The sequence below is a fragment of the Sturnira hondurensis genome, unplaced genomic scaffold (assembly GCF_014824575.4).
Source record: "Sturnira hondurensis isolate 20B ecotype Veracruz unplaced genomic scaffold, ASM1482457v3 Scaffold0019008, whole genome shotgun sequence".
In the NCBI taxonomy this organism is placed as follows: domain Eukaryota; kingdom Metazoa; phylum Chordata; class Mammalia; order Chiroptera; family Phyllostomidae; genus Sturnira; species Sturnira hondurensis.
This window is the reverse complement of record NW_028091639.1, coordinates 1-27,954: the sequence shown is the minus strand read 5'-3', so window position 1 is coordinate 27,954 and position 27,954 is coordinate 1. Positions and strand designations below refer to the sequence as shown.

The window sequence follows — 27,954 nt, the reverse complement described above, 5'->3', positions numbered from 1 at the left end:
GACATACAGCTAGGCTCTATAGCAACAGGCCTAGAGGCGGCTGAAGTGGGGAAAATGAAGGTGGAGGTTGTAGTGTTCGCCTGCAGTGACAGCTGAGTTGCGTGCAGGAACAGAAGTGCACAAGGTGGGAGTGGGGAAGGCTGACAGGGCTGGAAAAGCAAGTGAAGGTCAGGGCTAGAGTCTGCTGACACTGGAACCAGTGCGCTCTCTAGCTGGCTATCTCCTGACCCCAGGCTAGGCTTGGGGGTTCTCTGAGTGTACATTTCTACAGGAACTGGAAGGACTGCACAAAGGAGAAGCAAGAACTGCTGCCCTCTATGTTAAGCTCTGGAGCCTCTAATCCTGCACCCCTGCCTCTCTTGCTTGGGTAGGACCACAGATGAGCAGCCTAGCTCTGGGCTACCTCACCTGAGGAGGGCCTTAAAAGTTGCCATGTTTTACAGAGGTATTAATCTTCCTCCCTCCTGTCTCAGCCCACCAATGCCACGCTACAGCCCTAAGTGAGCACTTGCTACAAACATTGCTGGCCTAATGAATGGGTTGGGGGAAAGGGATGGGACAGGGGTTGGAGGGGCTCTGAGGCGCATCACGGCACAGGGACTACACACATGGAGACCTTCCCTATGGTGATGGCAGGTGGGTCAGAGAACACTCACCGCACAATGGGCAGCTTAGGTCGCATAGAAAAGTGGTGGCCTGTGGTTAAGTGTTTCTCAAAAGAAAAGGAGTTATCCAGAGACTGGAGGGTGCTGCTCTGAAATCCTAAGGGCAGCAGCTGTAATTCCCTACAGAGGTCTGCCAAAGGCTCCAAACAGCATCCCTGTCTGTCACAGACCTTCCAGCACCAGTGAGTCTGCTGGATCACAGGGCCCAAGGGCGGAGCAGCCTGCATGCAGCCTGACGCTGCTACAGAGCATTCTCTTNGTTTCTCAAAAGAAAAGGAGTTATCCAGAGACTGGAGGGTGCTGCTCTGAAATCCTAAGGGCAGCAGCTGTAATTCCCTACAGAGGTCTGCCAAAGGCTCCAAACAGCATCCCTGTCTGTCACGGACCTTCCAGCACCAGTGAGTCTGCTGGATCACAGGGCCCAAGGGCGGAGCAGCCTGCATGCAGCCTGACGCTGCTACAGAGCATTCTCTTGTTCTGCACCCACTCATCCGGGAAGTGTGCCACAGTAACACACTGAAAGGAGGAATATGCTAACTCCACAATCCAGAGGCCACTAGGCATCATGCCTCCTTTCGGGTTATACGAGGGGCTAAATGCAACCACCGTCCCTTCACTTCAGTGAGCCCCAAACCACTGGCTTCCTAGAAATTTCAGAGAAGGAAGGTCCCTGAATTCTTGTCAGATTTATTTTCCATTCTCCGGCACACAATTTTCTCATTAACAAGTCTAGAATAGTTGCTATTTGTTCCTCACAACGTCTAAATAGCATAATGCTGTCACTGCAGTGGACAGTGTGCTACCTTGTGGAAGGGAATGGGGGTCAAGAGCCCTGTGACTTCAACGACTACATGGGCTGGAGAGTTGATGGTCCCCTGGAACAGGACAGTGGGGGTGTGCTGCTGGCATCACCAGCCTAAAGCAAACTGCTTCTGGTGGTCTTTACGGACAGGGATGCAGAAACTGGCGTCTGCCAGAGCAACTGCTATATAGCAGATAGAAGGGGATGTCGATTTGTTCAAGTAACGAAACTGCCTCTGGAACAGCTACAATTAGAGTCACCACCAGGTGAAGTTGAAGATGGTCCCCTGTCCTTTTCCAGATCCATCTTTTTTTCTGCACAAATAAGGAAGCTGAACAGAGATGGGGTAGGTCTCACGACCCCTGCATCTATCAGGTCCTGGACGGTGGCTGCAGTCCCTGCAATCGCCCCAGGAATGCAGTGCCACTTCTGCTTCACTGTTTCCCAGATACAGGCAGTCTGAGTAGGGATTTCCCTCCCCCTTTCCCACAGGGAACAACTGTGGGACTCTGCCAGCGGCTGAGTGAATCTGTTCCAATGATGCATTCCAGGCCTGGGGAAAGAGCCACAGGGACTGGGGACCCACTGTACGACAGACCTGGGCTAAAACCCCACCGATCACCTGACCTCCTTCTGTGCCTGGGGAGCCTGTGTTCCTGAAACATCTGCCTCCTCTCCCTGATGCAAGCCTCCCTGGCAGCACGGCAGAGGCGCCTCTGAGAGCAGGGTGCGACATACAAGTTTGGATGGCACACTAGGGTCCTTCCTCCAGGGGTCCCAGCTTCTTAGTCACTCGAGAGGCTCTGAGTCTGTCAACTGGTTCCAGGCTGGGAACTAACGGAGGGCCATGGCTGCTTCTGTAGCTCAGGTGAGATGTGTGCTCCCTTGGTCTGGCCCCTTCTGCACACACAGAGCAGGTGAGCACTGAGGGGGCTGCCCTCTGCTTCTCACAGGGCACAGGGCCTCCAGCCAGCGGCACAGAAGTCAGAGGAGGCTGCTGGCTGCTCCATTCTGCTACCCATGGTAGCGGCCACCCCCAGCTATCTTTACTGATGAAATGCCACAGCCCCACCCCCAGGGTCCAGTGATCTCCACTGCACTGAGGGATCCCAGCTCAGTGGCAGCAGCTCCTGATTTCTAGCCTACACAGAGGAGCAACCATACAGCTCTTCCAGGGTGGTGGGGCTCCCCTCACAGCCATGGTAGAGTATCTTGGGACCCTGCCAGGGCATGAGCAGGTCTCAAGTGTAAGTCCACTCTGCCGCTCTAATCACCCTCAGCCCTGATCCTCCCTGCAGAGTAATGCAGGTGGCCCTGCATCTCAGACTCGATCTAGTGTACACCACCTTTGAGTCCATGTCTTAGCCAACCAGGCTAACCCTTCCAGCTACAGCACTGGGTACAGAATCTAGGCTTAGTGGTCCCATTTCAGCAAATTCAGCCTGACCCTACCTGATGTTTCTTTTACAGCGCCCCACACCTGTGTTCTCCAGCCCTGCACATTCTCCAGATGTCTGTGAAAACTGGAAAAGCCATGCAGTTCTTCTCAGTGTAGTACACCCCTGTGCCTCATCTCTTTGGATCTGCTGGGACCAGGTCTAGCAGCACACATAGAAGCAAATATAAAGGAGGGTGCATCCTGAGGACAGTCAGCAGTGGCTTATAAGGAAATTAAGGCCCTTCAAGGAAGGGCCTCAGAGAATACTTGGGCAAAGCACTGATAATCTTAGATGGGAGCACAGGGAGGGCCACTTCTACCAGTGGAGGAGACTCATTGGAATTTAGGGGTTCAATGTCCCCCTCTCATCAGGACTTTCCCATATGTCTACACCCCCATGTTCAGGGCCCCATTTCTTCCCAGCAAATACTCTCAGTCCCACAGCAGACACCATGCATGGGAGGGGTTTCCACCTGCACTGCCGCCCAGCTGATCACAGCATATCGCTCTGGGTCTGGGTCTCAGGAAGCTCAGTGGTGCAGTGACGGGAGCTGAGGGTTTCTTTCAGGGTACACACAAAACGTGCAGGTCATGTAGGCGGCACCCTGAGCTCAGCCTTCCCTCCCCAGTGAAGTGAGGAGCAGCCAGTAATCTCAATAACGCTCATTACCTTGACAGAAAAGCTGTCTGGTATGGAATACATGGCCAGTCAGAACCTTACCTTTCTAAAGTCTTTGATTAGGAATACTGTATGGTGGCATTTGGGCATCTCTAATGCCACATCATGCTGTGTCTCTCAGTGCCCCCATACCACTGGAAATAGCATTATCAGTGGCTTTAAATCTCACCAGAGTAGAGCCTTGGCTGCTGTCATTCAGTGGACTGAGTGCCAGCCTGTGAAACAAAAGGTAACTAGTTCGATTCCCAGTCAGGGCACATGCCTGGGTTGCTGGCCGGGTCTCCAGTAGGGGGTGTGCAGGCAACAACCACACACTGATGTTTCTCTCCCTCTTTTTCTCCCTCCCTTCCCCTCTCTAAAAATAAAAAAAGAAATCTCATCAGAGTAGAGATCTCAGAAACCGTACAGCCAAACTCACCCGTCACTCTCATTACCAGAATGTGTCAGAGTTCTTTACAGAAGAACCGGTAGGACACTTAAACACAGACACACAGACCACACAGAAGCAGGAGAGAGAGGGAGACAGACTGGTTTACTTGAAGGAACTGGCTCATATGATGGACATGGACTTTGATTAACAGACAAATGAGCATTTTGTGCTTTCTCTGCCCAACATTTATTGCTAAGTGATTGTAAACAGCAAGGGCAGACCAACGTGACATGCCAGGACACTGCCACACATGCTGACTGCGCTTGTGGATGATAACGCTCTTCACAACAGAGGCTTAAGGGCTGCAAGTCTGCGCCGTGGTGCTGCCTGGGCCCACCGCGAGGGTCTGGGACACACAGGGCCCAGATCCTGGAGGACCGCCACCATCAGTGCCCACCCACCAGGGCTGAAAGGCACAGCTAGACAATGAGATGCAACAGTCTGTGTGTCCTTGTGGCCTCTGTGAAAGCAAGCAGAGATTCGCCTTAAAGATGATTAATTGGCAAAAGGAAAACGATATTGGGGGAAATATATATGCATATATACTCCTACCCAAGAATCTCAAAACTGAAGAGAATTAAGGGTGCTCTGGGCCCATGTTCATCTGACATGGGTGTGAACCATCACAACATTCTACTAGTAAAAAGCTCACTACTCATTTGCAGTTTTTCAGCTACACAGAGTCAGAGAAGCTCTTTTGGAAAGCCAAATTTTCTTTTCCAATACCTCGCAGCTAAAGGCTCTTGTTTAGCTTCCAGACAAAAAAGGCTCAGATGACAGCCTGGAGCTTCCAGGGAGCTCTGGCCACTCCATCTCCACTCCACTCAGGCTAATGCCCTCCACTCCCTCCCACAGGGGCAGTGCCCTGTCCCCTCAGTTGCCAATCACCTCTTTACTTGCTCAGTGTTCCTCCTGAAACATGCACGCAGTTCTCTCGTTTTCCCCAAAAGAGCAGGAGGGAGTTGCCAACTCACTTTCTAAGATCACGAATGGCTGTTCTGTCAACCATACGCTGCTGCAGGCATTTAAATACAAGGCTTGAAGTCTTTAAAGAGTACTGGTTTCCTTCCTTCGCAATGTGTTTTTCTGACTTGCTTTTTGAAATCCTGAATCAGATTGTCTTTTTTTTTACATATATCCTAAGTTTCTCATACTTCTGCGGGTTGAAAACCACATATCTAGGACTGCTTACACCTAGACGGTCTGGCATGGGTAGGAGACAGATGTCCTCTGACCACCCAGCATGGTTCCTGAACATTGTGACCACAGCCCTTTCAACAGAACTAGGCTTCCAGTAGAAACACAATGAATTACAAAGAAATCTAATAAAATGCAAGCAGTGAGGCACACAGGGCACTAGCATGAAAGCGTTTATTCTCATTCTTCTGAGTCTGAGGTGCTGGTTCTGAAATGTCAAGAAGTCTGAGCCCAGCAGCCCCACAGGACTGTTCCTAGAGACATGGAGGCCAGGCTGGAATGAGAAGTGAGGATGGACAGAACAGGGCGCTGCAGGATGAACAAAGCGGGGGCTTTTCCAGAGTCATGCTGTCAGGGACACAGTGGTGCTAGGTCCCATGTAGAACAGGGAGGACAACCGTCCGCAGGGCCACTGAAGAGACTTCAGCATGGGAAGGTGCACCAACAACTCGTGGGGTTGACCCAACAATGTTCAGACCGTCTCTCTTTGACTCAACATTTCTCTGGGTCACCACTCGATTTTCAAGACAAGAAACAAATATGTAAAATGAACCAACCACTCAGATTATCTCAAGGCAATCATTTTTAACATCACTTTCTAGTATAAATCAAAAGCACACAACAGAACCATGGGTTAAAACAGCAGAGGACAAAGCCAACTTTATCTTTCTTTTGCCAATTTCTCTTCACAACGCTATCCAGACACAGACCAAGGCAGAATCTGGCAACAATATGGCAAATCAAAAGAGAAGACCAAATGCTAAAATGTGACTTATTGGATGGATGCAGTACCTTCGCTAAGTATATCAGTGGTTTTCGTCCTGTGACTGGAAACAGGACAAGGCTTCAACATGGCAGGAAAAGCTAAACTTTCCTCAGACAGCCTCTGCTGAGTGCAGGTGAAGTTGTGAGCAGAGAAACCAGCTGGTTCACCAAGGACCAAGGCCAGGGTCCTCTCTGTTCCTGCCCCCTCCCATTCAAATCATCCTCTGCAGAAGCCCCAGGAACCGGGCCCAGTGACACACCTTGAAGGGGGCTGTGGGGCCTGGAGTCCAGAAAGAAGCACTGTGAAAAGGACATGTCGAACGCTCTGGAATGCCAACAGCTGAAGGGTAGTGAGCAGACCCCAGCTAATGAGCACACAGTTCTGAAGGGCAGGTGTGATGATGCATCTTCAGTGTGGGCTACAGGGCCCATATATTTGTCCAAAGAGGATTCTGGATGTTTCGTGAAGGTTTCTGGGTGGGATTAACAATCAGTGGACTTTAGGAAAGCAGATGTCCCTCATTCAAGCAGCTGAGGCCCTTCCCCCACTCTGAGCAAGAAGGAATTCTGCAGACGTCTGACTGGAGCTGTAATACTGGTGGTCCCTGAGCCTCTAGCCTGCTGGCCTGCCCTGCAGATATTGGACTCGCCAGCCCCACATCAGTGTAAGCCAATTCCTTATAAATCTCCCTGTTGGTTCTGCTTCTCTGGAGAACTCTGACAAATCAAGCAGGGAACATGTGGTCTGCCAAGAGCTCTGTTGTCTCCCGGAACAGTGCCTGGCACAGGCCAGGTCCCCAGTGACACTGTCTGTCAAAATTGCCCCTGACTTAGTAACAAGATCTGACCTTAGCCCAGCAAACCCACATGAATGCAGACGTGTGCACCAACCTACTTCAGATTTCAAGCCCTGTGGCAGGAGCTGCCAACATGCAAGACAGCGCTGGAAGAGACAGCATTCCATCCACTCGCAGCTGCTTCGGGTGTCCTCCCAATAACGACAGCAGTTAGAACAGATCTCAGAACTATTTTTTTTTAAAAAGATAGAAATTTCAAATGGAATTTTATCTTATTTCTTTTTAGATTTTATTTACTTATTTTTAGAGAGAGGGAGGGAAGGAGAAATATCAATGTGTCATGGTATCTCGCATGCCCCCTACTGGGAACCTGGCCGGCAACCCAGGCATGTGCCCTGACAGGGAAACTGATTCAGCAACCCTTTGGTTCGCAGGCCAGCATTCAATCCACTGAGCCACACCAGTGAGGGCTAAAACAGAATTTTAGATAAAAATGTTACAAGCATGTATTAGTTACTAACAAAGAAAGGGAACAAATGGAATCAGACAGTAAGTAGCAGGTGGTAACTTTGAAAAAGATGGTGCTTCTTCTGAGAGGAGGAGTGATGTTTCTCCTCCTCCTCAGGAGATCCTTCTACTGAGGATTGCACAATAGAAGCCAAGATGGTGACCATAAAGGGTAGACAAACCTGGAGAAATCTGGGGAAAAGACCAAACAGGATTAGGATGTGAGCCTGGGAAAAATTAGGGAAGAGATCGGGCAGTTTGAAAGAAAGCCTGTTCTCTCCCAAGCCCAAGGAAATTCAGGGAAGCCAGACAAAGGCCCCAGTTGCCTTGTGGTAGCCGCAGAGTCCATACAGCAGCTGGGAGTAGAGAAGTTCTCCAGAGAAGCAGAACTGAGCTGGATTACTGGAGACTTGGGTGCCAGGGGGATGGCGCCACAGCTCCGGGCCCTGGCCCTCCTAGTCCCAGGAGGCACGGGCACAGGCCTGCGGCCATAGAAGCTGGATTTCTCCTGCGGTGAGACAGAGCTAAACAACCTGGTCGTGGATGAGACATTGGGCGTGGTGTACCTCAGAAGAGCACAACATCAACCAACTTCTGCAGCTGGACCTGCCGGGGAAGTGCCTTGTCCTACGTGGCAGCCTTCTCAGAGTAATCTGTGCCCTGTCCGCCCTTCCTCGGTTCATACTTTTGCTTTCTTTCCTCCTAAACTCTAAGGGCCTCCACAAGACTTACGACCAAGGAAGGAGTGGGCTTTCAGGACTCCCCTTTTTGCCTCTGTAACTTACTTTCCTGAATCTAGGCAGCTCAGTCCAGGCTCACTCCTGTTGCTGTGATCCTGCCTCTTCTATCCTAAGTCTTCCTTTGTTTTTGCCCTAATAAATCTTGCCACTCGCACTTAAAATTCTCCTACATGTATGTCCCTAAAACTCATTTCCTGTGACATGGTGGGAGAACCTATTTTCTCTGGTAACAAAAGCTTTACCTTGGCATACTAAAAAGAAGAAACTCAAGGATATGCCTTTATGAAAAATGGGTCAGAGAGGACTGGTTAAAGATGTGCTCATTCTTTAACCACCAATTCTGAGGTATGGTTTTTCCCCACCACCAAACACCCAGCTCAGTTGTGACACAGCCGCCCTGGAGAGAAGGTCAGACCCCACAGGTTAAGGTCTCAGTCCCACAAGAGTGACTCCATTTCCTTAAGATGATAATGGCAAAACCAGGCTTGTCATCAATGCTGCTGACTGACCGGTTACAAATCAGAGGTTTCTACAAACCCCATCCTCGGGTTCCATTAATTTGCTGAAGCAGCTCGTAGAACGCAAACATTTACTTTTTGGTTCATTATAAAAGAATCAGGAATAGCCAGAGGGAAGAGGTATGCAGGGCCAGGTATGGGGAAGGGGCTGGGGGCTTCCCTGCTCTCTGAACCCACCACTCCCTTTATCTCCTCGTGTACACACACCAACCTGGAAGCTCTCCAAAACCTATGCTTCTGGGTGTTTATTGAGGCTTCGTTACACATGAACCATTGATTAAATCACTGGCCACTGGGGACAGATTCAATTTCCAGCCCCTCTCCTTTTCCCCAAGGGACCAAAACTTCCAGCTTTCTAATTCCAGGATTGGTTTCCCTGGAGACCAGCCCTATCCTTAAAGGTGGAACAAAATCACCTCATTCATATGACACCTTTGTCATCAGAGATTACAAAGGTTTCGTGAGCTCTGTGCCAGAAACCTAGAATGAAGACCAAATACAAATTTCTTAACTATAAATCACAATATCACAGATGGCAAACTGAAAACATTCATCTTCTGCAAGGGCAAAGAAGAAGAGACATCAGTAACACAATTTTAAAGACTCAAAAACAGATGTAGCAAATCCAAGAAAGTCAACTACAAGGCAGCAATGAGAGTGTTACCATAGTATTTAACTAGACATTGATCAAGGAAAGAGAGCAAAGGGAACTAGACATTTGGCTTAATAAACTGGAGGCATAAACCTGCTTACTAGCCAGGAAGCTACAGCTTCACACCCCAGGAGATTACAGCACTGTGTTCCACCCAAGGGGATCAACATTCTCCCTTCCCCACTCCAGTATCCCATTGTTGGGGTGGCGGTGGGGGGGGGGGGTGCTAGACCATAGAGGCCTGTCAGTCAGCCTGGGGAACAATGGATTGGCTAAGGGGTGGATCTATCCAATGCCCGCAAAAGCCCAGGAAGTTAACTGGTTCTTCTGAAAAAGGGATCTTGCCCCACCCAAACCCAAGCACATATAATCTCAGGGGAATAAGAAGCTCACTCTTGTTGTTCTCCCCCCCCCACCATCACCCTGTGATGCACTTGCCCATTTGTTCATGTGCTCTCTTGCCCAGAAGCACATGACAATGTGGGTCTAGCAGCTATCAGGCCCACAGCTGATGGTGTGGGCTCCAAAAGTACTGAGCTCTCTCTCTCACCCACCTGGAACATGCTGGGTGAGAACATCCTGTGGGCTTGCACATTCTCTCTCTACAGCCATGTGGCCTTAGCAGCCACATGGACTCTGACACCACAGCATCTGGGAACAAGCTCAGCCATCCGGATGGGGACTAAGACCACTTAGCAGCCACTGTGGGTTCCAAGGAACTGAGCTTTAACATGAAGCAGAAACTCTGGATACTGGCTTTTATCTTGGCCTTGCTGAGGACACAACTGGACATTTTCCATGGTGGGATGGACAGAGATGGGACATTGGTAACCCAGGTGGCAGCTTCTATCTCCACATGAATAAATCATGCCACTCCACAATCTCCCATGCTTGGGTCCTTGGAATGCTTTTCTCCTGATCCTGTGGAAGAGCCTAATTCCTACCGGACAAAGGAGAAGCTGAAAATGACCTAGGGTGCACGGCAGTACCCTAACTGGAGAAGCAGGTGGTGCCAGGAATCTCTGAAGACAGAGGCAGAGTTAGGACTGAAAACAGAAGAGCAGGTGAGAGACACCCCCCGCCCCACACTGACCAAGCCTGCACCATTAGGCCCTGTTCAGAAGCAGAGGGACCAGAAGGAGCCCACCGGACTGGGCCAGCATGTCTGGAGGCAGCCTTCAGAGGAGAAAAATTTCCTTTTGAACCAGGTGGCAGGCCCAGGCCCCTCCTGCACAAAACTGCCTGTAAGTCCCTGAGACAGCACAGAAAGCCCATGAAACAACAACAAGAGCATCTAGAGACCACAAAATAACTCTTGGAAATTAAAATTTTGATAGCAAATAGAAGGGTAAGAAGATAAAATACAAGAAATATAAAGTAAAACAAAAGAACAAGGAAACAGAAAAATGAGAACACTGTTAGATTCATCCATGAAGTCAGATAACCAAAAGGAGTACATTTTAAAAACTGAATGGAAAAAATTACCAAACAAATAATAGCAGAAATGTCCCCAGATGTGAGGGAGAAGCAAGAAGACTTGCTGTAGGCCCCGGACCTGAGGAGTACAGCCCTCCAGGAGCACCAGCTGCTCTGCAGGAGAAACTGGCCTGCATGTGCCTGTGTTGCTCAGGTTTCCCACCGTCACCCTTTCCACAGTTTTCCTGTCACACTACTTTGTACATTTAAAACACCTACCACACGGTAGCCTGCGGGATACCGAGGAAAAACCGACAAAGATCTAGTGCCCTTCATCTCCTCCCTGCAAGCCCCTCTTGAGGGTAGGATCTAGGGCTCTGTCCCTGCAGCTGGCCCTTCACAAGCAGGTACTCGGGGAATCAGCTGCAGGTGATTGAGTGCAGGTGGGGTCCCTCAGGGGCAAGGACCCACCTACACCACCCACGCAGCCCTTATCCAAGGCGTCAGGCTGTGCTCAGAACCCATAACCCAGAGGCTGCCTCCCACCCTGAGCTACCAGCTGTGCTCCCCCCGACATGTGAAGAGAGGCTATTTCTACTAGACTTTAAGACCCCTGGAGAACTCTGCGTGTCTCAGTGTCAGACCAGGGCCTGTCCAAGTGTGGTCAGCATCAGTTCCTCGTGGCACCATGACACTGTCCAGCTTTGCTGCTCTTGTTCCATTGGGACTGGACAGCACAGCACTCACTGCAAAGCTTGGGGACCCATGACCCCCCTGACCTCACTCTGCAGAGTCTCAAACAGCCACTCTTCGTTGAGTGGGGTTTTGCTTTATAAGGCTAAAATTTTTTTAATTTATATTACTAGGCCATGAGTTTATTATTGTATTCTTTAAGTGAATTAATAACTTTGTCATTTTCAGCTTTAAAAGTACATGGTAAATATAACATAACCCAGAGGAACAAAAGCTCTTCAGGTACCTCAATTTTTGAGAGTAGAAGGGCCCCAAGACCACGATTTGAGAGTAGCTGGTCCAACAGCTCAGGTGGCAGCTTCTAGAGCCAAAATGCATCAGTTCAAATCCGGCCACTCCACAGCTATGTAAGCAAATGAACGGTGCTAAACAAACTCAGCGTGTGTGACCTTGACAAATTCCCTGGCCTCTCAGCCTCAGTTTCCCCATCCGCATAGTGAAGCCAACAATAACTTGTTCCTGGCTAGTCTATGGATTAAATAGGGGATCCTCACTGAACTCACATGGATCTGGCAATGGTGTGCCTGCAGTCAACACTGGTCCTTTCCCCCTGCACGCCCAGCACAGCCAGCCCAGCACACCTGTCCACAGCAGGTGTGAGCCACATTTACACAGGGTTTGGAAGATACCCCAGCTACCAAGAGCAGCACAGGACTGCAGCACTTGCCTCACCTGTCAGCTACGTCCAGATCAGAAGCCATTCTGTCCAGGCCGCTTGCTATGCTGTCCAGCTGCTCACCCTGGAAGTGTAGGACCCTGGCTGCATCTTCCAGACGCTTCTGGGAACAGGCCATGAGACCAGTCAGCTGCTTCCCCTTGGTCACAGGGGAGGAGGATGCCCCCCCAGCAGCTCCTGGCTGAGACAGCAGCACCTCTCTCCAGAAATGCTCAATGACATGGAAAACAACATTCCGACTAGGCTGCAAAGAGCTGAACCAGTGCTTGACATGGTCCTTTTCCAGGATGGTGACAGCACCAAAGATAAAATGAGAAGCCTCTTTCTTGATCTCAACTATGTTGGCAAGGGGAAAGTCGACAAGGAAGCCTCCAGTTTTATCAGTCATAAATCTTACTGAGCACGAAGTTAATAAGAGTTTTCCAGGAACCCATCGCTTCTCAAGTTCTAAATAGTAGGAACATGGCCAGGTGTGGACGTAGATGTCTCTGTTCATCTGGTTCCGGACTCAGCCTGCACCACGGCCAGGCCACTCCACTCTGAAAGAGAAGGGACAGGTCAGCAGCTGTGCAAGGCTGAAATCTGTCATCACTCTTGGCCCAGAGACACTAGGACACAGCCAGTGAGGGTGTCAAGGTCTTGGTTCAGAGCAGACCCAAGACACCGGCACAAGGCAGGTCCCCACCTGGCAAAAGTGCTCACCCCATATGGGACAGGGAGGACAAAGTCTTTGTCCTACTTAGCAGACAGAGGATGGCCGCATCTTAGACTCATGCTCTTCCCAAACCCACAAGGCCCTGGGCTCCATGCCCGCCAGAGCACCTTCTCTGGGTCCAGAGTCCACAGCTGGACATGACTGAAGGGAGAAAACTGCTGAAAGCCACCACCACAAGACCCTTGACACGAACACCATTTCAGCTGTGATGGCCCGATACCTATACATTCTTCGCAAGTCTCTAAATGGACAGTCTCCTTTTGAATTTTTTTTCTTTTGAAATTTTTATACACATAATTTCACAGAAAAAATAATCCTACAAACTTAGAGTTCCACTCAGTGATGGATATATATATATACATACATACATACACACACACACACACACACATGTTTATATTTATATGTACTTTAATCTATAGTTAGCATTTACCAATGTAGTTGGAAAAGCCATGAAAGGAGGACTTGAGACAACCCTTACAGAGCAGGTGGCCCAACCTCTCAGACAGATGACGACTGCACGGTGCAAAAGGCTGAGGACCTCAGGCACCGTCAAATGCAGCCACAACACCAACGCAGCCACAACACAGCCACAACACCAACGGGGCGAACGGGCAGGCCTGGCCAGGCCCTTCCAAGCAGCAACCCACTGCGAAACCACACGTCTTCTACTTCCCCCATGCTCTCTCCCACATACTCTTCGACCATGATGAAGCTTCCTTTACAAAAATTAGAATGACTACCATTATCCCTTAAAACAATGAAAAGTGTGGGCTTTCACAGTCTGGCTAATGGCCACACAGATCCTTTGCATTTGGTCAACAGGTTTCTGCCACCACGCCGCCACTCAGGCTGCAGGAACAAGACAAATGACCCTGGCAGAGCCCTGGGCTCTGTAGCTTAGAACCCAGGGGGAGGCAATGAATTTCCTCCCCGAGCCACCCTCCGGAGACCTGGACTCTTCATGCGGGAGGAGCTGTGCAGGCTCCATATCAAGCAGCACAAGGCCTGAAAAAAAGGTGGACCCTGCAACTGGAGAACTTGTGCAGAACTGATTCCCGACTATACAGAAACAGCGATTTGAGAAAAGGCAACATATCATCAGATGCAAAAGGAATTAACACAAACAAAAGCCCCAAGCCTGCAGGGCTGTCTCCTGCCTTTGGCATTTGTCACCCAGAGCACTGAACATGGCCACTGCAATCTCTCCAGAAAGGGAGAGCCTGGCCCCCCAGTTCTTACCTCTCCATGCCACCCACCTGCCTGCCCACCGTGGGGTTATGCAGATCACGCACATTCACTGCACCTGCATGTGGTAGGATAACCACTTGCTTATTTGCCTGTAAGCTCTCGGAGGGCAAGTATTTTGTTCATAATTCTAACTCAGGGGACACTTTGTGACTGAATGAATGAAACAAACACTGATGGGTTATAGCACAGCTGGCAAACACAAGGCCAGCGGGCCAAATCCGGCCCTCCACCTTGTTTTATCTGGCCTGGCACCTTGTTTCGACCCTGTGGCAGCACTGAGCTCTCACTTACCTGTTAAGGAGTAGTTACATTTACACAGTGCTAAAATTACATTAGGCCCTTTCAAGGCAACCACGAGGCTGATGTGACCCTGGTGAAAATTAGTTTGACACCCTGGTTTATGGCATTTGTCTTGCAGGGACCCTCACCCGGCTGAGGTCAGTGCCACAGGCTGGCCTCCTCCTGCTGTTCGGAGTCCTGCTGATGGCAGCCGTGCCACTATCAGACAAACTGTGCAGATCTAGTCCCAGTCAAATCAATCAGAGGGGCTGATGGAGTGAAATGGGGACATTCACCAAGGCCAAGGTGGTAATGAAACAAGGGGTGGGCGTTATCGGGAGGCATTTCCCCACATCTGGTGTAAGTGTCTGTCCCAGACCGTAACTGTCCTTCTCGCAGCTACAGGTGCTGTCTCCCTTCTGGTCGACCTGGATAACAGGGTACTGTCCTCTTGGAGACAAGAGTTAGGCAGGTTTGTTAACAGTCCCCTTATAAAATTGGAGGGCCCTTGCCATGCACAAACCCACACTGTGTGCAGCGCGCACTGGGCCTTCTGAACCTTGGGTGAGGAACAGCAGTCCCCATGAAGCCTGCTGTGCCTTGCACAACAGGCCCTTTCTCTCTGACCAGGGTCTCCATCTGCTGCCACAGCCACAAACTACAAACCGCAGCAGGTTTCACTCACTGCTGGCCTGCCAGTCTCACACCCTGTGTGGTGTCTAACTGTGATGTGCACCAGAGGTCATTCTGCTCAGGAAATTGGTTCTTCACATAAGAACCTCTAATAAAACTAATATTTGGGAAGTAAACTCAGAAACCCACTCTATCACCCTAAGGAATATCAAAAGTTTCCCCAAATTTTAATTTATTTAAAAAATAAGTATATGAAAAGCTCAGAAACAGGAAGTCAGAATGCTTACAACTGGGTGGCACGGGGGGGGCGAATAGGAGCCCCTGTGACTGGTGATATACCTTTCCTTGGCCAGGGTATGCTCATTCGGTGGTATGTCAAGATTTGAGCATTTTCTACTCTTACGAATTGTTCATTTCTTTGTGTTACTACTTCAATGAAAGGTGTAACAACACAAGCTGTATTAAAATTACTAATAAACGTACATATGAAAGGTATACCAAATGCTACCATGTCACAAATACCTGAAAGCGCTATGCTAAGTAGAAACACAGCTGGACCACAGAGGAGGAAGACTTGAGGCTGACAGGGTCAGAAATTTGCCCAAGGAGACAGGAGACCATACACCCCAACATGGCTGTCACACTGACAACAGCAACATGCCATTCACTTGCATGCGACCCTCCCCAGTTACTTAGCTGCTCTGCCTCCCTTTCCTGATCTGTAAATGGAGATAAAGCTGCCCCTAGTCCACACCACATGGTAAGGCTTAACTGAACTGCTGTACCCAAGGCACTAAGAAGAGCACCTGGCTCCTATATGCTCCATGGGACATCATGATCCTATTTAATCCTGCAAAGTGTCTGGAACTAACACTGCTTATCCCTTGGAAGTAGGAAGAGTTTACAGCTTCCTCTTGACCCTTTTCATTATTTCTCAGATGACTGCTAGCACACCACCTCATCGAGAATCTACTGTCTGGCCTCATTAGTTTTTATCACATGATCTGAGCTGGCTAAAGACAGCACCTGCCCCCCCCCCCCCCCCCCCACGACAATGTAGAAGATGGAAGAATGTACCAGTGAACACAAAATTAAGATGTCAGGGTAGAGCAAAACAACTCGATTCTACCACAAGACAAATAAATTTAACTTCTATATTAATCTGACTCAAGCACTTCATCAATGCGCCCTGAAACTTCTCTTCATCACGACAGCAGGGCAGGCCCACCCTCCTTGGACACATCACATGCTCCTAGCTGCTATTACACAGTCCCCCACAGCAGTATGGCTGGGCTCATTACAAATACCTGAGATCAGGATGAGCTTAAAAAGGATCTGCTGCATTCATCAGCATTCATTTGCATTCATCACCATCGCAAAATCAAGTACCAACTGGGACTCAGAGGTAATAAATACAAAGATATCAGGGCTGGCAGGGCCACAGAGACCACCTGTCCAACTCACATTTCATGGATGAACATACAAGCACGTTCTGGCAGCAGCTCTTGAAGTCCACTGACACCCTGGCCAGTACTCTTTCAAGAATACTAACATCATCGAGTGTTATACATGAGCGTCGATTCTAAGAAAGTAGCAGCCTCAGATCTGGATATTTAAGGAGCTACCATACAGTTCAGACACCAGAGGAGTAAATAGGTGAGGAGACAGAACACTTATTAATAAGCACCAGTAAGACTGCACATACTTCCACTGAATATAATACGTAGTTGTCTTTGTGAATGAAGACTACAAGGAAGAAGCCCTGGCTGGCGTAGCTCAGTGGATTGAGCACAGGCCTGCGAATCACACGATCACGATTCGATTCCCAGTCAGGGCACACGCCTGGGTTGCAGGCCAGTTCCCAGCAGGGGACTCACGAGAGGCAACCATACATTGATACTTCTCTCCTTCTCTCCTTCCCTTCCGCTCTAAAGATAAATAAAATCTTTAAAAAAAAAAAGACTACAAGGAAGGTAAGCCTTCTACCCGGAGAATGTGGTAGGACTGTGGCAGGAAACCGCAGGCCCAGGGCCACCTTCCCATGCGCTGATGGGCATCAGCACCCCAGGCCACAGAGGAGGACCTGAGGCTGACAGGGTCTGAGATTCACCCAAGGAGACAGGAACCCAAGAACCTGTCTTCTTGGCCAGGACAACAATTAGTGCTAGACCGAGAAGTTTCAACACTAAAGATGCAGACAACAACAGCCTTACTCTCACCCCGGGAGACTCTGTGAAGGAGCCAGGGAGTCCACACGCTTGTGTCACTGAGAAGCCAGTGAGGAGGTCCTTAGCTCTCTGACCCCTGACCTCTGAACAGAGGACAGTATCATGTTCTTGAGGCACATGCTGGGCCTTGTGGAAGCTCACCGAAAGGAGCAGACTAGCTGGGCCTGCCTTTCCTTGTGCCGACAGCCCACGCAGGGCAGAAGGAACCATAAGGCACTTGCGTCCTTGCTGCGTCCTTGCTTGTGAGAGTGTTACAGAACAGGACCAAGGGGGGTTAGAATAAACTACTACCAAAAGTACCCCCCACTAGGTTCACATTGCCCGCCACCGGAGAAAAGACATTTTTCAAGGCCAGAGATTTGTGAAAGGAAAGGAAATGTTTATTTAAAGCTATACAGACTTAAAGTAGTGACCTAATGTCTTCATTAAAATATCAAAGTCCTTTAGGATACTCACAGACACACACACACACACACACACAGTCCTTCCTTCTCCCTCTGCCCTTATCTGGGGTACCATACATATCTCAGGAAAAGAAGTAGTCCGTGACTCAGGCTCAAGGCAGCCGCGTGGTCCTCTCTTCACCAAGGCTGCAGGGAGGTCTCCACTCTGCCAAAGTCGCATGGTTCTCCTTGGCAAAGCTGCAGGGCGGGATGGGGTGGGGGGGTCACCACTCCGTCAAAGCTGAGTGGCAGTTCTCTGGTAAAGCTGCATGGTGATTCTCCCTCACAGGGATTCAGCTCTGGCCAAAGCCATGTGGTTCTTCCCTCAGTAGCTGCCATGTCTGGGTTTAAATCAACTCCACCAAACCTCCTCTACAACCCCATTTCCGACTCCTCCCACAATTGGCCACACTTGCCAGCACTCTCATATCCTTCCAGCTTTACTGAGCTGCCATAGTGGGTCTAGGCAGACGTGGCCCCTTGGTATGGCGCCAATCATCGCCAAGCTCTCATGCAGGCGCTGTAACCAGGGGGAGTTGCCTCCCAGTTATGTCTTGGGTGGAAGTCACTTCCTTCCCACTGGCTCAAAGCATGGCCACAGCTATTTAACATATCTATGCAACAAGTTAAAGGGTATAGATATGTTAAATGACCATGCCAGAGGTTAGCTGCAAAGCTGCTGCTGTTCAAACAGCCCTGCATGTTCCTGTTCCATGTGTCCCTTCCCCCAACTCACACCTTTGGGGGGAAGAGGTGAGGACATCTTATATTTCTTTCTAATATTTCCTGGACACCTTGAGTTCTGGACCCCATCCCAAATCCCTATTTGGAGCTCCCCTCTTGACTGTATCCTGTTACAAGAGGGGCACTCAACTGGGCACTCTGAGACACATGCAAACAAACGCACAGCAGGCCGCATGGCACTGGCCTCTTACAGCCCAGAGGACAGGGGTCACAGGCCCCAGCTTGTCATCACCAACACACCAACCACACAACCTGCAGAACTGTGAAAAATGCAAAAGTAGGGCTCTACTTTCAGAATTAGGAGATGACTAACGACATCACTGTCACCATGGTTTCCAGTATTTCCATGCCTAAGATAAGCATTAGGGACAAGCAGTGGGCTCACAGCCCTGGTCCCCCTGCTGACAGGAACTTCTCCCCTGCCACCCACAGTGGCCATAAACTATGTCCAGTCCCTGGAGAAGGCTGGGAGAGGCATATCTTGTACGCCACCTGTACTCTGAGAGTGGGCTGCCATGAAAACTGAACTGATGTGAACAATTGTCTGACCTGAGCTCTCAGGCCTGAGCACTGAGGGAGACTGCACACATGTCCCAGAATTTCTGAGTCTGGCCTGCAGCATCTGAGGAGGCATGCTGTACTTCCAACCTCAGCCCCACCACAAACTTTATAACCAGAAAAAAGTTACTTCCCTTCTGAGATGAAAGACCCAAGGACAATACCAGCTCTGACATACTGTAAAATTCAAAAAGAGAGAAAAGAGGGGAGCGGAGGGGAGGGGAATGGAGGGCAGAAACAGGAAAAGCCAAATACTTCTCACTATCATACTAGCCATAAGAAAGATGAGTAAGTACTCAGGTTTGACAAACACCAGGGAAAAGCAACAAGCAAATCCTGCGGCCACAACTTTTCCTATCCCAGTTTCCACGGCACCTTTCCCAACAGACTGCAGCAGAGCACCAAGTGGACTCCACCTACAGGCTCCCACCTCTCTGGGTGCCTGTCTTCCCCAGGCCCCCAGCCCAACCCATAGGGAGGAGTGTCCTGCTTCCTCAAAGGCCAGGCACCTGTGCTCCTGACTCCAGCCCTGTCCCTCTCCAGCAACATTAGCTTCTCCTTCCCCATGGTCCCAGGGCTCGCTGTCCTGCTAAGGGCCAGACAGCACCCAGCTTAAGCTTTTGGGCCTGTGGTCTCCAGAGCCATGCTCGTCTGGGCTGTTGGACAGCAGAAGCAGCAGAGACCACACAGAATGAAGAGTGCGGCAGCTCCAATGAACCTCACTTATGAAAAAGCAGCAGCAGACGTGGCCAGAGGCTGTCACCATCCTGCCCTCCATCTTCTCCACAGTCTACACACCTTCTCTAGGAGCTGTACCTGTCACACATGCACACACACCTCCCCCTCCTCTCTACAGCCGTGACCAGATGCCGCCCCTCCAACAGACACTTGCAGCCCCCTGTGCTCATCCTGCCCCCACACAGGCTCCTGTCCCCATCACTCCCTGGCAAAGCTCCACACAGGCCCCCAGAGGCCAAACTCAATGCCCACACTGGTCTATAACACCCACAGCTGCTCCTCCAGAGACACCACATCCTGGCTCCCTGGGCTCCTGCCCCACTTCTCCAGGTGCGTGTTCCCGTCTCCTCTGCTGGCTCTTCTTCTTCCCTGACTGAATACTGGGATGATCAGGACACAGCCTGGCCCTCTTCATCAATACCACACTCTCCTGCTCAGTGAGTCAACACAACTCCATGGCAGTGAAAGTCCCCTCCAAGTTGCTGCCTCCCAAGCTTGACCTCTAGCCCAGGCTTGCTCACCATGGACATCAGAGTAGCCTGGGCATCTCCCCACTACCACCCAACAGGCATCTCCACCTCTCCTCCCACAACCCCATGATGGCACCACAGGGGAGGGGATCTTCTGGATTCCCCTTCCTCATCCCTCTCAACAATCCATCAGCAAGTCCGCAGATGGCAGCTGTGCCCGCATCTGCCCAATGCCCCAACCCCATGGCCACACCACCAGGCAAGGCTGTCACCACTCTTCCAGATAACCCCTCAATGTCCTCCCCCCACCTCACTCTGCACCTACCATCCATTCTCCATCCAGCAACCAATGCGACAGTCATAACGGAGGATCAGGAAATGTGACACACAGGCCTAGCTATCTTACTTCTAGACATACATTCAGAATGCTAGTACAGTCATAAAAAAGGAGGAAATTCTGCTATTTGTGACAAAAACAGAGCATTATGTTAAGTGAAATAAATCAGATACAGAAAGTCAAAGAAAAAGGCTGCTCTTCTGCCAAAAGCTTTCCCCATGTGCTTTGAGGCGAGTCCACTCCCCTCTGCAGCCCCACAGGCTCTGCTGAGCCACAGCCTCACCACCCAGCCCCTCTCACCTGTGCTCCACTCTGTTCCCCAGGGCCCCACCTACTGCCCCGAGATTCTGAGTAACCTCTGCACCAGGGACAAATCTACACCCTGCCCTGGGAACACATCCCTCACCATCCACAGCAGTCACCGCAACTCCAAGGGGCCTGTGAGTGTGCCCACATGAGGACCAACTGGGTCTACACATTGGAGAAGCAACCGCGCAGAGGGTGCCTCGTGCACTCTGCCGGTACATTCAGGTGTCCAGAAAATGCCTGCTGAGTGATCCCTGAGTCATGCCACGAGGAAACACTGCCTGTCCACTGTGGACCACTGTCTTCCTTCCATGTGCTGACCCAAGTCCAACTGATGCTGAGTTCTGGAGTCCTTACTTGGTCCTCACCTGCTGTAATCTAGAACCCACATCTGCCAGTGAAAGACTCACTGACCTGTGCGGACCCTAAGAATAGAGCTGAAACAGAGAGGGAAGGTCATGGCAAAGCCCCCAAGGGCGTCTGGGGCTTGTCACCAGTGATGCTCCCAGGCCCTGGGCCATACTTATGACACATGGCAGTTAGTAAAACAGATCTCTCTCAGCCCTTGCATCAGACCTGTGCCTGCAGTGAGACTCAGCATCAAGTAAACACCTATTTTTAGTTAATTTCCAGAGAAACAGAACCAGCAACGTTTTACACACCTTCCAATAACTCCTGACCACAAGAAGGCTCAGATCTGGAACAGTGGGAGCAGTGTCTGCAGTGGCCATGGCCAGCCTTTTCCATTACCTTCACCTCCTGCTCCTCTGAGGCGCCCACTTTCAACCTGGGAGGTTCCAAGTGCTATTGGAGATGTTTTAGTAAAACAACATTGTGTATTCACAGGGTGTACCCCCATCTTTCTAGCTTCTCAGAGCAGACAACCAGGATTTTATGTAATTCCCACTGCATTTCCTATTAAGTGTTTACTTTTTACTCTCTTCTGCTGTTTTTTCTCTCGTCCTTAGAGGGGTGTGTCACTGAGAAGTGACCGCCCCCAGGATGTGACCACAGTGGGTCTGGGTGGGGCCTAAGCGTGTACTTTTCTCACCAGTTCCAGGTAATGCTAAGGCTGCCTTCTAGTGGCCTTGAAAAGACACAGATCTGCTCCTGCCAATGCTGTCAGAGCTGCGGGTGTACAGTGGAGGTGACAGTGTTGATGCCAGAAGGCCACCGTGTGGACTAGGGAAAACACAACACAAATGCCTGGACCAGCCAGTGCTACAGAAAGGAGACCCTACATCCTACCCTGAGTAACAGCCTCAGGAGCCTGCCCTTTCTTAGGAAATTCACTCTCCATCACATGCCTTCATTCCAGAGCTGGGTCCCTGCCCAGCAACCCACCTGAATTTCACATTTCTCCAACAGGGCAAACTTAGACCCATACTTCCCAAATCCTTATGTACTTATAATACTTTGCTTCCCATTCTTTCCCCACTGCCCCCCATGACCTGCACTCTCCACAGCTATGTGAGTGTACAGGGAGCGAGGGCAGGAGGGAGGAAACACGAATAAATGCATAAATGAATGAATACATTCTACCTCAAGAAGGAAAACATGCTCATCTTTGGATGGGATTACTGGTGACTCTTTTTCTGCATTTTGCCTTCGCTGTGTGTTCACACTGCCTGTCCTCCACTGGCCCAATGAGGAATACCACACCTTAACCACACAGGCAAAGAAGGGGCACGGGACACAAATCACACACCACCTCCCACTGCTCCACCTGCCACAGACAACTCCCACCCTCAATCCCATCTGGCCAGTGTTCTTTGTTCCCACCTCAGATCCCCTCCACCTGGGCCTCAGATTCCCCCAAACTCACTTTCCTTCTAGTCGTCCCTTCCCTGCCTTTCTCTGCTTCTGGTGCTCACTGTTCTCCTTCCAGGGAAACTGTCCTGATTGAACTGCAAACACAAAGCTCCAAGAAGTCAGGAGTCTCTCCCCAGGTGCAGACTGCAGAGCACGTCCATCTTTCCTTCCAGGAGAGGAGATGAGAGAGGCTCTATTGCTTCTTCCTCTGCTTCACTGTATGGGAGATGTCAAGTTCTGTGCGACTATGTCCCCTCTTGCTGACGCTCCACATACATCTGCCAAGTTCACACAGTAATAAGTCTGATTTCTTTCTTCCCATGCTGGTGTGGGTGGCTTTGTGACAGGAGGACCTTGACTTCTCCAATATGCCAAGACTGTGACATCCCAACCATGGGGATGTCATCCCACCCACATTCCCAATCATGTGTCCCCATTTTAGGCCTGTGGTGTACATTTTAGGGCTCTGGATCCTCACATCCTCATTTCAGGTCCTCCTATTCCTCCGCCGCAGCCCCCCAGGTACCTAGTATCTCCCAGGGCACCCACCATCTCCTCCAGGTCCTCATTATCTCTCCAGATCCCCCAGTCCAACTATCCGTCAGGTCTCCACCACCCCCTAGGATCCCATATGCCCTCCAGGTCACGACCATGCTTTCTGGGTCCCCACCATCCCCCAAACTCGCATCATCCCCTCCAGGTCCCCATTATTTCCGAAAGCCCCCCCCCCATTATCCTTCCACGTTTCCACCACCACTATAGGCCCCATTATCTCCGCCAGATTCCCACAAAATCCCTAGGCTCTCCTATTCCCCTCCATGTCCCCATCATTCCCCGAGGCCCCCACCATCCACTCCAAGTCCCCCATCATCCCCTTAGTCTTTCACCATCCCCTAGTACACCACCTTTGGCCCTTCTGCACCTTTCTCAGCCCGGCCCACAATACACCACCTACCCCAGCCCCTTGGGCACTGAAAAAGGAAGGGGTCCTCAGCGCAGCACAGGTCCAGACGCAGACTACAAATGACGCATTCCTGAGTCTTGAGGGACTAAGACGAGGAGACCTGGGGTGGGCGCTGACAATCTCCAACTCGAACCAGCAGTTCCGAGGGCCGCTCCAAGCGTCCGCCACCGCCTGTTGTGCGCATGCGCCCAAGGCCCGGCGCGCGCCTTAGTACGCATTCCTGCAGGAACCCTGCCCACGGCTTCTTGGTTCCGCTCAGCAGCGTCTGGCCTATAACGCTGTGGTATGTGTATCTCGTTATCTTGTTCCAGCCGGCTTGGAAGCGGTGAGCCTCGAGTGCCCACGATGTCTGCACCGGAAGTAGTTTGAGGAAATACTTCCTTTTCATTTCCTAGGTTAAAATGCAATACTGTGGGAGTCCGGAGGCTGAGTTCCGGCTCCTGCCTTTCGCCCAGTGGCAGCACCGGCACGCTGTCCTCGGAAGCTTCCTTCCCCCCCCNTTGGGAAGCTTCCCCCCCCCCCCCCCCCCCGGCAGTCTCTCCGCTCTCGGCAGGCGCCCCCTGTTCCCCTCTCGACCTGCTGGAAGCTTCTTCATCCCACGACACAACGTTTGTGCCATTCCGAGCCGCCCCTCCGCCCCTGGCAGTCCTGCACCCTGTGGACGCCGAGCCTGGCTCGACATGGACAGGGAAACGCGCGTGTTCGCAGAGAATCACTTCCGACGCCTCCGAGGGCGTCTCCCCAGCAGGGTCTGCCCTACCCCGGACCGTGTGGACTTTATTGAGAATCCAGACTCCTTTTCCTACGCGGACTTCTTCAAGGGTTACCTGATCCCCAACTTGCCGTGTGTTTTCTCCAGTGCCTTCACTGAGGGCTGGGGCAGCAGGAGGCACTGGGTGACACCCAGTGGGAAACCTGACTTCGATTATCTGCTTCAAAATTATGGTAAGGGCTGAGGGCGAGCGCCAGCACTGGACTAGAGCAGGGTCCTTGAGTCTCATCTGGCCAAGCTCCCTTAGGTCATTCTGCAAAGGACACCACTGAATATTTGGGGGGAAGGCAGGGCATGAGTGGGTTCCCAGAAGAATTGATGTGAGACGGTGTAGCAATGAGTTGGAGGGTGGACAGGGTCAGAGAAAATGGACAAACGGGAGGACTCAGAAATGCCTGTATCTGACCCTCCTCTTTCAGGAGATGTAGTTGTACCTGTTGCAAATTGCGGGGTCCAGGAATACAACTCGAACCCTAAAGAACACATGCCCCTCAGAGATTACATCTGCTACTGGAAAGAATTCATCCAGGGACACTACTCCTCTCCACGGGGCTGTCTCTACCTCAAAGACTGGCACCTGTGCAGGTAAAGGCATGGTGCACTGGCCACTGCAGATTGTTGTAGACCTGAGTGAGCCCTGGCCGCACACGGGGGATTCTGTCTTTCTCCCAGTTAGAAATTTAAATTTGTATAAGAAATACAGCTCTCTGCAGAACAGTGTGGCCGACTTGCAGTATGCATGCAATAGGCTGCGTGGGGAAGGTGGGACTGGTGGATGTGCAGGTGGGCTCTGGTTATCACATCTTTGTCGCATTTGCCCACCTAATTGGCAGCACCCTGCCCTTGTTCCTCCTCAGGTGTCCCCTGGAACCAGTGTCCCTTTTTTTCCTTTTTTATCTGCACCTGAGGACATGCTTATTGATTTTATAGAGGGAGAGAAACATCAATTGGTTGCTTTTTGTACACATCTCCACAGGGACCAAACCTGCCACCCAGGCTTGTGCCCTGACCGGGAATCGAACTCTCACTCAACCTTTCAGTCTGCAGGGCAACGCCTAATCCACTAAACCACACCAATCAGGGCCCAACTTCCCTTTCCAACCCCACTTCTCCAGGTCCATCCTGTTGTGCTGCCAGTGTCCTGAATGGCTGCCTGCCTTAATTCCTGCACCCCACTGCTAGGCTTTGCAGCAAGACTGTGTCCCTCCAGCTTAAGGCCTCCCTCACTGTGGAGCAACACCAGTTCTTTAAAGAGGAATTTCTTTGCTCCCTCCTATACACTTCCATCTGGAGAGCTCAAATGGTGCTGCTCTGAAAACATCTCACTCTCTGCCCACTCCCTGAAGTGGTCCCCTGGTGTTTGCCACCCAGGGCCATGCACTTCACCAGCAGAAACAATCATAGTTAGACTTCGCCCAGCTGGCAGCTAGTTGCTCAATTAACATAGGATGAATGAGTGCACAAATCGAAGTTTTGTTTTGCTGATGTGGGAAACAAGGCTTAAAAAGGTATATTGAGACTAGAACTAAGGCTCCTGTGACTCTATAAAACCAGTGCTAGGGTATGTGAGACCCACCAGCACCAGCCCCCACCTGCAGCCCCCACAGCATGTCCTTATTGCTCCTGCCACTACTCTTCGAGGTTGGCATGGAGCTTTCTGTGTAGAGAGTGGTTAAAGTGTGACCAGACACTTGTCCTGGCCCTCAGGCCTTGTGTTAGACTTGTAAGTCCCAACAGGTATGCACTGTGGAGTTGAGCTACAGATAAGCAATAAGTGGTTTTTTGGGTGTAAGTATGTCCCAAGTATTGCATGGGGCGTGCTTATGTTAAAAACTTACTGTTTATTTGAAATTTGGCTTTGACTGAGTGTCCTGTGTTTTCCTCGGCAACCCTAAATGAACAGAGAAGAACAGGCCTGGGCCTGGCAGACAGTCTGGTAAGTGGGCAGGAGTCTGAGTGTACAAAGGCCTGGTGTTTGGGCAGCTCCGAGTGGTTTGCTGCCACTGCGCTCTCTCCGTGGCCTCTGACTGAGTGAGCACGGCATGTGAACGAGCCCAGAAGCTTGCTCCAGCCTGCCATTCTCCTTTGGATGGGTTTAACATGCTCCTGTGCTAAGGAGCCCATGGTTGGGTGGTGGGACTAACTGTAGAGTGAGATTGGAGAGGCTAAGGGTGAAAAGGACCTTGGTGTGTGTGGCTGTCCTTGTGCCCTGAGCCCGTGACCTTGCATCTGCACAGCAGAGCCCAGGTCTCTTATGTGAGTGAAAATGCTGAAGAGGCCCACAATTTCAGAAAGCTGGTGTGATTCTGGTGACGCATGTAGACCCCAACTCAGCCAGAGTTTGAAACTGTGGGACTGGTGCTAGGGGGCCCAAGGCACCTGAGTTGCTACCTGCCTGGGTCATCTGGACACTGTCACAATACCCACAACCATCTCACCTGTGCACTACTCTGGTTCAGTTATTTGGGTAAGCTCAACTGGGGTCACTTGGAGCTATGGTCATCATAGCTATGGTCCCTCACATCAGGGACCAGGTTGGGCTTGGATGCGTGGAGGTGAAAGCATCCTCATGCTGCTTGCTCTCTGAAGGGACTCCTCTGCCGAAGGCATATTCACCCTGCCTGTGTACTTCTCCTCTGACTGGCTCAACGAGTACTGGGACACCCTGGATGTGGACGACTACCGTTTCATCTACATGGGGCCCACTGGCACCTGGTAACTGTCTCTCCACTCCCACCCACTGCCTTGCACCTTGTCCCCGGTTGCCGTGCTGAACCATGTCGGCTCCCTTAGAGCCTCTGAGAGTTCCCTTGGCCAGGCTGTGGAAGCAGCTGCCAGGCCTGACATTTCCAAACCCACTTCTGCTCTTTCCTTTGTGACTCTGCCCAGAGTCTGTGCCCCTCCTGTTGGGTGTGCTGGGGTGGGGAGGTCTGGCTCACCCCTGTGGCTCACAGACAGGTGTAAGAGCTGGGGATCTGAGGCCCCAGATTGTGGCCAGTCTATTTGGAAAAACCACAGCCCACACAGGGTACCCACAGGGTACCAATAAGGACTCTTTGCAGGTCGCCATTCCATGCTGACATTTTCCGCTCCTTCAGCTGGTCTGTCAATATCTGTGGGAGGAAAAAGTGGTTCCTCTTCCCACCAGGGCAAGAAGAAGCCCTACGGGACTGCCATGGTGGCTTGCCCTACGACGTGACCGCCCCTGCATTCCTGGAGAGCTGCCGACACCAGGGGCTTAACCACTGCAGCCCCCCGCTGGAGGTCACACAGGAGGCAGGCGAGATGGTGTTCGTGCCCAGCGGGTGGCACCACCAAGTTCACAACATGGTAGGGTGGCCTCACCCTGCCCCGTGTGCCTAAGAGCTGGCCCAGGCAAGCAGGGAGACACACAATGAGGCTCAGTAGGCTGTCCTTGACTCCCTCTTGATACTGCCCATCAACCTGCCCTTGGTACCTTTCTGGGTGCTTCCTGAAAAGAGAGGGCTGTGCCTACCCCTCCCAACTCCACAATGGGAAAGTTGTCCCCTTAGGAGACCCTGGGTGTGTGACAAGGCAGACCATGGTGAGGCTGGTCCAATGTGTTGGCACGTCAACTCCATACAGCATGCTAAGGGTTTCCAGCCCCCATTCCCTCCTTCCCACATTATCTTTCTAGTACTCACACAG

The 27,954-nt window shown here is 51.1% G+C and overlaps 2 protein-coding genes across 5 annotated transcripts in view; one reads left to right on the top strand and one right to left on the bottom strand.

Moving 5' to 3' along the window:
• Nucleotides 1-23,871, bottom strand: part of SNAP47 (synaptosome associated protein 47) — a 71,921-nt gene extending 48,050 nt beyond the window's left edge. For all 3 annotated transcript variants that reach the window (XR_005070134.1, XM_037070876.1, XM_037070877.1), the window contains exons 1-2: nucleotides 23,505-23,871; nucleotides 12,032-12,574 (exon numbers count right to left, since the gene is read on the bottom strand). Coding sequence is in view for 2 of the 3 variants with exons in the window: in XM_037070876.1 (XP_036926771.1) it covers nucleotides 12,032-12,531 (500 nt within the window). In the remaining variant the exon portion in view is untranslated. The remainder of the gene's footprint in view (nucleotides 1-12,031; nucleotides 12,575-23,504) is intronic.
• An 82-nt stretch (nucleotides 23,872-23,953) lies between these two features.
• JMJD4 (jumonji domain containing 4) lies at nucleotides 23,954-27,948 on the top strand. Of its 2 annotated transcripts, none has more exons than XM_037070879.1 (5): nucleotides 23,954-24,003; nucleotides 24,037-24,458; nucleotides 24,705-24,870; nucleotides 26,875-27,000; nucleotides 27,384-27,948. In XM_037070879.1, the coding sequence occupies exons 2-5, from the start codon at nucleotides 24,194-24,196 to the stop codon at nucleotides 27,646-27,648; spliced, it is 822 nt and encodes a 273-aa protein (XP_036926774.1). In that variant the 5' UTR covers nucleotides 23,954-24,003; nucleotides 24,037-24,193; the 3' UTR covers nucleotides 27,649-27,948. The 2 variants fall into 2 exon arrangements, with proteins under 2 accessions (XP_036926774.1, XP_036926773.1); XM_037070878.1 differs by having other exon boundaries at nucleotides 27,348-27,948.
• Nucleotides 27,949-27,954: the final 6 nt, after the last annotated feature.

What these genes read in the sequence shown, in the direction of transcription:
- JMJD4 (XM_037070878.1), top strand. Translation starts at nt 24,194, where the DNA reads ATGGACAGGGAAACGCGCGTGTTCGCAGAGAATCACTTCCGACGCCTC. An exon ending in TTATCTGCTTCAAAATTATG is followed by an intron (nt 24,459 to 24,704) that starts GTAAGGGCTGAG and finishes CTCCTCTTTCAG; the next exon opens with GAGATGTAGTTGTACCTGTT. An exon ending in ATGGGGCCCACTGGCACCTG is followed by an intron (nt 27,001 to 27,347) that starts GTAACTGTCTCT and finishes GACTCTTTGCAG; the next exon opens with GTCGCCATTCCATGCTGACA.